Source organism: Contarinia nasturtii, unplaced genomic scaffold, assembly GCF_009176525.2.
Source record: "Contarinia nasturtii isolate CC-2019 unplaced genomic scaffold, AAFC_CNas_1.1 Cnas_scaffold_1699, whole genome shotgun sequence".
In the NCBI taxonomy this organism is placed as follows: domain Eukaryota; kingdom Metazoa; phylum Arthropoda; class Insecta; order Diptera; family Cecidomyiidae; genus Contarinia; species Contarinia nasturtii.
In genome coordinates, this window is record NW_022199032.1 from 1,745,172 (window position 1) to 1,754,920 (window position 9,749).

Genomic DNA, 9,749 nt, shown 5'->3' on the forward strand with positions numbered 1-9,749 from the left:
GATGCCTCTTCAAAATTGAAACATGTCAGACAATACTCTTCACAGTCCGGCAATTTGATAATTATGATAACCTATTCACAGTTATCAAAATAACGTTAGCCAAGAAACCATGACAAATGAATGTTTGGAGAATGCACCATCGTCAAAAAAACTTTACCCAACTCTACCATCCACTGGTGGCCCCTAGCTAGTTTTCAAAGTTTGAAATTCAAGTGTGTCGAGGGAAAGCGATATGACAAGAGATATTGAATGATATTTCTAACGTGAAAAGATGCCGAGTGATTTTCAGCAGGAATCAAAGCGTTGAAGCATTGATACACGTAGGAAAGGCAAAACTTTTCCACTGCAAATCTGACGTGTTGGTCAGTCGGAAGTCTTTATTTCGTCTCGAAATTCAAAATTCAAATCATCTTCTGACCGCCCGTCAACATTCATCCATAAAATCGAATTTTGTTGTGGTTGAACAACAAAAAAACTGATGAATTTTAAATGAAAATATTACTTGTTTCAAAGTGCGACTTATTATGAAAGATGGTACTAAAAATCAATTACATAGGTAATTATTATCGAAAATACGCAAGTGTCGTCAATCTAAGAAGTGGCGCTTAAAACCGTATTTTTCAAAGATGTACCGTCTGCATTTTATTCATATTTTAAGAACATTTTCAAGTATTAAATGCTTCGAAATAAATGGCATTTTGTTTTCAGCAAATTTGCACGTCAATAATGCGCAAACGTAAATTTTACCATTGGAATTATAAAAAGTCTCGACATACCTTTTATTGAATCATTTGAAATAAAAAAAAATGTATTGGATTTGGTTACGACATGATTTCGTTTATATATTCGCAAGGTATGCTTTGAATTTCAGGTGGTTTCGTTTTTGTTGTCAACAAGTATTGTTCATACATCATTCAAATGTGGTTTTTCAGCGTTGCTACTTTCAATATTTTAACATAGAAGTTTCTGATTGCATATTCAAAACTCATACTAAGTTTTTGCAATCGAATTTGATAATAATCGAATACCGTACAGTTGCTTTATATATTTTTGGACTCGGAATACCTGTTTTATTACAACGAAACAAAAATTCAGTATGCATTATTATTACAGCATCAAGCAGGAAAAAAAAGCAAACGAGTTTGTTTCACATTTTATTCCCCTTCGAACAGTGAAAGTCATCCGTCGCTGGTCCATTGGCGACAGAAAAAAAAACAGAACATTTTATTATACAGTTCAATTCTTGTTGCGAACAGGAACAAACATTGCCGAAACAAAAGTAATGGTAATAATTACAAAACGAAAAAAAAAATCATAAATCTCACACACATGGAAATGATCATTGTCAATTTGAAAATCAACCAAAATAATTAACGAGATAAAGTTGAGCGTTCGTTTCAAAGCACGTGTATTACCGAAATCATTTGCAATTCTAGAGCTGGAATGTACACTTGCAAATGTGCGGCTGTTGTGTGTATGTCTTTGTCTGTTTCTTTTCGCGTATTTTTCAACTTTCGATTGTGTTGTATGATTTGCAGTGTGTATACGTTAGTTACGAACTGTAATGATAATTTAGTCATTTATATGCCATCAATGTGATAACATCGTGTGCTTCGTTACCTGTAAAACAAGCAGCTGAGCTCAGCTGCATAAAATCCGTGCATCAACAAACGTGAAATAAATTGGTGATTTTGGTTGGATTTTTTTTTTATTTCTGACAGTAGTTTTTGATCAACGGTTGCAATTCGTTGCACCGATGAATTCGGTACGCCTTACATTTCACTTTTGAAATTAAGTTTTTGTGAATGCTCCAAATATCGTAATTATGGCGGGAAGAGTAAAATTTTCAGAGTAATTTTTCTTAAATTCAGTTCAAATATGTGATAAAAACTTCGTTAACGGTAGATTTTACAATGTTACGGTTAATGTAACGGACGGTATTCGATTTGGTTGCGTCAAAATCAGTTCAACCATCCATTCAAGTCAATATCCGACGTCGAAGGTGAACAACAATCAGTCGCTTACGTGCATTAACGTCAAAGTTCTATATAAACCGATATATACAATTAAATTAGTGCGAATAAACGTTTCAAAAGTAACGGGCCATTCATTGCAAATGATACTTTCAAAAATGAAGAGAAAGAAAAAAAAAACACACGCAAAAAGAACAAAAGAACTTCCTAGTTGTCAACCACGACAACGACGCACAAAATATTCGCAAAATACAATAGTAAATTCTTCATCGGTTTGTTTAATTTAATATATTCGAGTTGTTTATTCAAATAATTCAAATAATTATATATGAGAATTCATTCGATTTGCCGTCTGGCACACAGTATCAGGAAGGTTATTTTCCATTAAAAGGCACGCGCACACCTATTTCTCTTTTTTTTTTTAATTTGACGACCAAAATTTATTGTAATTATCATATTTTGTGTATATGATCGTAATTTACGATTCGTAAACGGTGTTTTATATATGCACGCGATCCAGCTTATTATATTGATAAAAATTGAAACAAAAACAAATGGCAGACAAGACAAAAATTGCGATGAGCACATCAAGGTTGAAAAACCCGTTTTCTTTTCTTCTTTCGAAAAAATGTAAATTAATCTTTGAGAATTCATTTATCAAATCACTTTCACTGTGTACATTTTTTACGTGCAAATGTTTTTTTTTTTTTGCATTTGAAATATTTAAATGGATATGACAAGTTGAGCAGTTTTTTTCTGTTTGTTCGAATTTACATTTTGCGAGAGAAAAAGAATACCAATTGAAACAGAGCAATTGGGTGACGTAAATACTTTGAATTGCTAAATAAATACCACAAAAAATGGAAGTGATGCTTTAAATTGTATAAGCTGGTCACTTCACCGAGCATCATCATCATCACACACTTATTTGAACCGACTCTCGCATTTGATTTTATTTTAGCGTATTTGTGTGGCAATTGGCGGGAAGACTCTGTAAATCAGACAATATATTGAATTGACTGGTCAGTTGAGCTAAATGGGCTAAAACAATAGACTTTATTGTTTTAATGATGAATCGCTTTTCTTGTTTTAATAGAAGTGATTGTTCATTATAACAATAACTTCTATTGTTTGAGTCCATTTAGCTGGCTAACGTACTGTCAGCTCAACTGACCAGTTAGCTCAATATATTGTCTGCTGTAAATTGATGTGTAACACTCATAAAAAAAAATTCTGTGATAAGAATCATTCATAAATTGGATCTATTAAAGCGGAAACAGTTTAGTGTAGCAGTCTAGAGTCAGTTGACTTTGCAATGCCAACAGATCCAAAAATTGACAGAGAAAGTGGCGCACAAAACAATAATATTGGGTAATCGGCTAATAAAATTATTCGACAAATTCATTGCTTCTAAAGTTAATTTGATTGGATTTTTATTTTACGCGTTTGTTTATTTCATTTTCTTTAGTGCGATTAAGCCTGAAATTGAGCCGTTATCATGGAAATTTTGGCAAAAAAGGCGATATATCGTCGTATTGATGGCGTTTCTAGGATTTTTCAATGTATATTCATTGCGAGTTAATTTAAGTGTTGGTATTGTTGCAATGACAGAATACCGAACCGTTTACTATCCAAACGGAACAGTTGGATATGTAAGTATTAAAATGAATGACGATCATAAAGCACGTCGTTATGATAAACGGTGTGTTAAAAACACACTAACAAATAGTAAACTAATAAAAATTTAATATTTTTCTTGAAGGAGCAAGAGTTTGCATGGGATTCAAAAGATCGTGGACTAATTTTGAGTTCGTTTTTCTGGGGCTACATTCTGACACAGTTCATAGGCGGGCTACTGGGTTCTAAAATTGGCGGAAATCTCGTAAGTAATAATCCTCACTTGACATTCAAATACTCAAAATACCACGCTCCATCTCATTTCATTACATTACAATGGTTCTAAATGGAGCTTATTTACTATACTAATCAAGCGGCATTGACCAAATATGAAGGAAGAATAGAGCGAAAATCAAAAATGTTTTGCTCAATTATCTTTGCCATGTGATGTTCGTTTTTGTTTATTTCCCATTGTCGTACACATATATATTCACGGCTCATTGCACTTCTTTGTTCATCTTTCGTCGAATATTCAATAAAAAAAAAGTATGTGTGTGAGTCATAAAATGAATGCATTTGCTATCAATGTAATCGTTATTACGGTGTGTCGTTTAGGAAAATGAAATATACAACAAATTGCATGCAGCACCTTCAAATCTCAATGTGGAGACATAACAAGTTGCAATCAAGAACGACAATTCTGTTTATACATCTATTTTTTTTTTCTTCTAAATCGCATGAGAAATGATACAACGATTTCTAATATCGATAGTATCTGAATATGTCGTTTCAAGTTTTCGGAAGGACAACTTTCATTTCCCGCATATGAATAAATTTGAAGATGAATACCGTATGGCTACAAATTGAACAGAAGTTGAATGATTGAAAAAGTTGATACGAGTAAATCAGAATCTTTTCGCCATTTAAGTGCATTCGCTTTATATAAAACGCATGAATTGCACAACAATCATGTGCATTGTAAATATAGTATATTAAATAATAACCATGAATTTGCTTCAAAAATCGTTTCGATTACAAATGCACGGCAGCAATAAAATCTGAATATTATTTGACATGCGGAAATAATTTCATGTCATCTCGTGTGCCTTTTGGTGATTGTTTTGCACATTTGGTTGTACGCACATATACATACGAAATTGTAATTAAATCTATAAACAAACAATTTTATCAGAAGTTTGTAGTGTAAATTGCACGTTCGGTGACATTGGCAGATTTTTCGATTCACGATTTGTTTTTTTTTTTACAATTATAGGTGTTTGGAATTGGTATCGCGGTGACATCCATTCTAACGTTGCTCACACCACTGGCGGCCAAAGCTGGTGTTGGCTCTTTGGTAGCTGTCCGATTGATTGAAGGCATTTTTGAGGTAAACAAAAAAATGACATTCCCATCGAAAAATGTATATTTATTCATGGAATTTGTGTTTATCAGGGCGTTACATTTCCATGCATTCATGCGGTTTGGTCACGATGGGCACCGCCACTTGAACGATCTCGAATGGCAACTATCGCTTTTGCTGGCAATTACGCGGGAACAATTGTTTCAATGCCGGTTAGCGGAATTCTGGCAAATGAATTCGGCTGGGAAAGTTGTTTCTACGTTTTCGGTAAGATATTTTTCTAAACGAAGCAATAGTTCTTATTTAGCAATAGATAAAATTCAACTCAATTCGAATTTTAGGGGCTATTGGTTGTGTTTGGTACGTGTTATGGATTATAATTGTTCGTGAAAGTCCGGATAAGGATAAATACATATCAAAGGATGAGTTGCGTTACATTCAAGACAGTTTGGGATCAAATACAAAAGCAAGTATCAAACATCCGTGGAAGGATATATTTACATCGAAAGCGGTATATGCAATCAGTGCCTCACATTTTGCGGAAAATTGGGGCTTTTACACAATGTTAACACAATTGCCAAGTTTTCTTAAAGGTTTGTGATAGGTTTTTCTTTCAAATGATTCAAATTCACCAATTCAATTATTTGCTTTTGTACGTAGATACTCTGGGTTATAAATTGGAAAAGGCTGGTTTTCTGGCGGGCGCTCCATATTTGGCAATGGGAATTTTACTTGCTATTGCTGGATATTTGGCAGATATTTGCCAAGTCAAGGGTTATTTGACAACTACACAAGTGCGGCGATATTTCAATTGTGGAGGTTAGCATTCGAGCATTTATAATCTTGTAATATTTCAATACATTTTTCCAATTGTTCAGGATTTTTGGCTCAAACGGTTTTCTTGATGACAGCCGCATATTTGATGAGTCCAACTGGAACGATCGCTTGTATTATTATAGCCATTGGACTGGGGGCATTTTCTTGGTGTGGTTTTGCGTAAGTTATTCTTTATGTTACAACGTGCTTTTCTTCTCATTGAACTTCTCACATAAATTGAACATTTCAGTGTTAATCATCTGGATATAGCTCCGCAACATGCTAGTGTTCTAATGGGCATTTCCAATACGTTTGGCACCATTCCTGGGATCGTCTCTCCAACCTTAACCGGTTTCATTGTTTTGAACTCAGTAAGCTATATTTGAATTGTAATGAAATGCATGTGTAAAAAATAATTAATTTTTTCATGCTAAATATCTAAATTTTCAGTCAGCGGAAGAATGGCAAATTGTTTTCATGATTTCAGCCGGTGTATATTTGTTTGGTTGTGTTATTTATTGGATGTGGGCAACTGGCGAGGTACAACCATGGGCTCAAAAAACATCATCTAGTGAAAGTAAACCAAAACCAGCCGATACTGCAACATATGTTGGCTATGCGAACGAAGGTCTCGAAATGAGTGAATAAAACATTCAATCGAATTACAAAATTATGCAAATTTTAGCCTATAGGATATTTTATAGTTTCGGTCATAAGAAAAAGAATAAATAAATTTTCCCGTTGTCATATGGTAGAATTATGATGCTATTTTTTCGTCGTTTTGATAGCCTCTTCCAGAATCATTATATCACAGCAGACGGCAGTACGCGCGAGTGACGAAACCACATTAGTGTGTTGAAAAGTCGACTTGCTATATATACACGTAATTTCCAAATTCTAGCCTGGAAGGCCTTTAGCCGCGATTGGTGTATGTTTGGAAAGCTCTTGGGCCATAGATCAAGAAAAAATATCAAAGTTCGAAAATCGGCCCACCCTAGGGGCACCCGTGTACAAAAAAAGTGACTGACTATTTTGGGACAAACTGGCTGACTATTGACTGTAAAAACAAGCAACCTTAGTCAAATTTAGTTAACTTCAATCAATTAAAGTAAGCTATGGTTAACTGCAACAGCTAACTATAGTTGAAAATAATCATAGTCACCCGATAGTCGAAACGTCCCAAAATAATCGCCTGACTGACTGAGTAACTATAGTCGATTGTTTTCCATACAAAATTTTAAAATTCATGAATATAGCTAACTATAGTCACTTACAGTCAATAGTAACTTAGTCACTTTTTTTCCACTCGGGCATTTTACTATATGCGAATGCCATTTTATACGGAATATATGAACATTTTCCTATTCATACATGAAATATACGAAGTAAAGTATATTCATCCGCATCAACTTCTATGAAAATTGATACATTTCATTCGCAACCATTCGAGAATGACGCATACATCTTGCTAGATGCGACAAACTGTCATGTGACATTTGTACATACACATTACTGTGTTCAGTTTGTCGTGGCAGTATCAAACACAATGTCATCGTTCTTAATTAAATTTGAAAAACAGTCGAAGAAAAAAATACAAGAGCATTTGTTGAATATTATTTTAGAAGCCGTATTCGATTCGAAAAGTGAGATTTTAGATAAATTCAGATAATATAAAAGAAATTAAAAGTTACCTCAATGAAAATAATAACCTTTCACAAGGCACCGTTTACAGTGATTATATTACGAGTGGCAAAGATTTATTCACCATTTTAGAAAAATTTCACTCAATATTACCAAAAAATATCAATTCGGCTTGAATCTCTGTCACCTAATCTGTCACTTTGACTTTTTGAATGTAAAAATATGACTTTTCATATGCGCTATCCACAAAATGTGTATGAAACATTCGACACCGTCCGAAAATTTGTATGAAACATCCGCCACCATTCGCAAAACTTGTATGAAATCTTCGCGACCATTCGTTTCCATTTGCAAAATATATATGAAAAATTCGCTCGCTTATGGAACATTCGTATAAGTCGGAACCCCCTAGGGCCCACCTGTCTTCAAAATATGGTCCTTTCAAGAAAATAAAAAGTCTTCGAAATAGTAAGTCGAACTTTTCAACTCAAATCACGACAGACCTTTAACCGACCTCAATAACCATGTTAAATAGTGTTGAACCATGATGTCCGACCTCAATAGCTTTGTTAAATAGATTTGGACCATGATGGCCGACCTCAATAACCGTGTAAAATTTTGTTAGAAAAAATAGTTGTAACAATGTCAAATTCATGTTTTCCATAAAATATATTCAAAAAGTCTCTTACTAAAGTTGCACAAGCGTTCAGAACACTGGGCCTTTTATATGATTTTTCGGACAGACAAGTAATACAAAATCCTTGAAATACTTAGCAATTGAATAAATACCGCCTCTTGTCTAATTTGTGAATAGCAAACGTATTAAAGTTTCCAACAAAAACACGTCCACCTGATCAATTGGCTGTTATAAACCAGTGATTGTTTTTTCCTATCTGAATAGCGCTAGCTATTCGCAGCGTCTGAACAGCATTGCTGCCCAGATGCTGAATCGAAGCGGTTACCGCACGCGTTTTGTACCACACAACATATTGTCATATAGTCTAAGTAACCAGTGAGCTCACAGAGTATGATACACTAATACCATAGTCAGTATACAAATGCATGTCGAACAGAGAACGAAAGCGAACGTATATGCTCTGTGTGGTACAAACGAAGTGTGTTGCGCGTGCGTCAACCGCTACGATTCAGCATCTGGGCAGCAATGCTGTACAGGCGCTGCGAATAGCAGATTCAGATAGGAAAAAACCATCACTGTTATAAACAAACAAACAAACGAACAATATATTTCTCATTAAATTTGTCAGCCTTGTTAGTATGTATATACACAAAAAAACCTGTGCAAAAAACTTTTCAAATAAACTCTTTATTGATTTTGATATTATTTTTGTAAAATTGATGACAAATTAGTTGAAATTTAGCTGCGTAATTAATTTTATTATGACGAAACAATATTGAAGTTATCATAAATGAGGGGTTTTCAAAGAAGTATCAAAAACTCATTTTAAAAGACACATTTCATTTTACGTAATGGTTTCCAAAGCTAAGAGCTACTTCACTTTTTAATCGAGCCAAAATGCATTCAATTAATAAAAATCGTATTGATTGCTGAACGTAGTAATGAGGACCTGTTAGATGACCGTTTAAAGAAACATGTATTATCTATTTGGTTTTTCAGGTGGAATGAAGCGAAATATGCATATACATTACATTCAACTTACGGAAGAATGCAAGATTGAAAAGATTACACTTCCTATACTGCAAAAGGCAATACACGCATAAAATAACTTTATACAATTTCCGAAAGCTTAAGCTATAAAAACACAAAAACTACATATCAATTGTGCTTATTTATTTATTGTATCTATTTCTAGATCGATTTACCAATTAAATTTATACATTACATTCGTTCAGTTTGATTTGTTAAAATAAATGACTCAGATATTAATTGTTTGAGATGGTTGTGGTGGTATCTGAAAAAATAAGACATCGAAATTGTGATGCGCATAATATTTTCTAAGTTTTTATCAATCATTTGTGGATAAACTAATATCTATTTCACATTGAAGCATAGCTTTTGACGAGGGTCCAAATTATCCCCTTCTGGAAAATGACTCGAAAATACCCCCTAGATTTTTGGGGGACAATTTTGAAATTCGATTTTTTTTAAACCATGCTGAAAATGAATTTCTGAGTGAGTGTTTGATAAATGCCACAAAATGATGATTCAAGAAGATCGATTATTCAAACGATAATTACGTTTCAAGACCAAAAATGCGCCAGCTCGTATTGGGAAAAAGAAGACGATTCGTTGAAAAAGGCGCAGCTCTTGTATGTTTGCTTAAGCTTGTTTTAGTTGGAGAAGAAGATCTTATTAAAGATGG

The 9,749-nt window shown here is 33.9% G+C and overlaps 1 protein-coding gene and 1 long non-coding RNA gene across 9 annotated transcripts; one reads left to right on the forward strand and one right to left on the reverse strand.

Annotated features, from left to right (window-relative positions):
• Window positions 1-1,563: 1,563 nt before the first annotated feature.
• LOC116347077 (vesicular glutamate transporter 1) lies at window positions 1,564-6,534 on the forward strand. 8 transcript variants are annotated; one of them, XM_031777489.1, is made up of 12 exons: window positions 1,564-1,765; window positions 2,935-2,966; window positions 3,245-3,344; window positions 3,442-3,625; window positions 3,736-3,855; window positions 4,864-4,977; window positions 5,043-5,217; window positions 5,292-5,543; window positions 5,611-5,769; window positions 5,829-5,946; window positions 6,017-6,137; window positions 6,217-6,534. In XM_031777489.1, the coding sequence occupies exons 3-12, from the start codon at window positions 3,289-3,291 to the stop codon at window positions 6,412-6,414; spliced, it is 1,497 nt and encodes a 498-aa protein (XP_031633349.1). In that variant the 5' UTR covers window positions 1,564-1,765; window positions 2,935-2,966; window positions 3,245-3,288; the 3' UTR covers window positions 6,415-6,534. The 8 variants fall into 8 exon arrangements, with proteins under 8 accessions (XP_031633349.1, XP_031633347.1, XP_031633348.1 ...); XM_031777493.1 differs by having other exon boundaries at window positions 1,589-1,685; XM_031777492.1 differs by having other exon boundaries at window positions 1,601-1,694.
• A 2,662-nt stretch (window positions 6,535-9,196) lies between these two features.
• Window positions 9,197-9,743, reverse strand: LOC116347094. Its single transcript, XR_004201651.1, has 2 exons — window positions 9,625-9,743; window positions 9,197-9,541 (listed from the first exon to the last, which is right to left on the reverse strand). It is a non-coding gene; the product is annotated as an uncharacterized LOC116347094 (long non-coding RNA).
• Window positions 9,744-9,749: the final 6 nt, after the last annotated feature.

Excerpts from the sequence above, each read along its gene's own strand:
- LOC116347077 (XM_031777489.1), top strand. The coding sequence starts at position 3,289 with ATGCCAACAGATCCAAAAATTGACAGAGAAAGTGGCGCACAAAACAAT. Across the intron at positions 3,345-3,441 it reads GCACAAAACAATAATATTGG|TGCGATTAAGCCTGAAATTG; the intron begins GTAATCGGCTAA and ends CATTTTCTTTAG. Across the intron at positions 5,947-6,016 it reads TTTTCTTGGTGTGGTTTTGC|TGTTAATCATCTGGATATAG; the intron begins GTAAGTTATTCT and ends TGAACATTTCAG.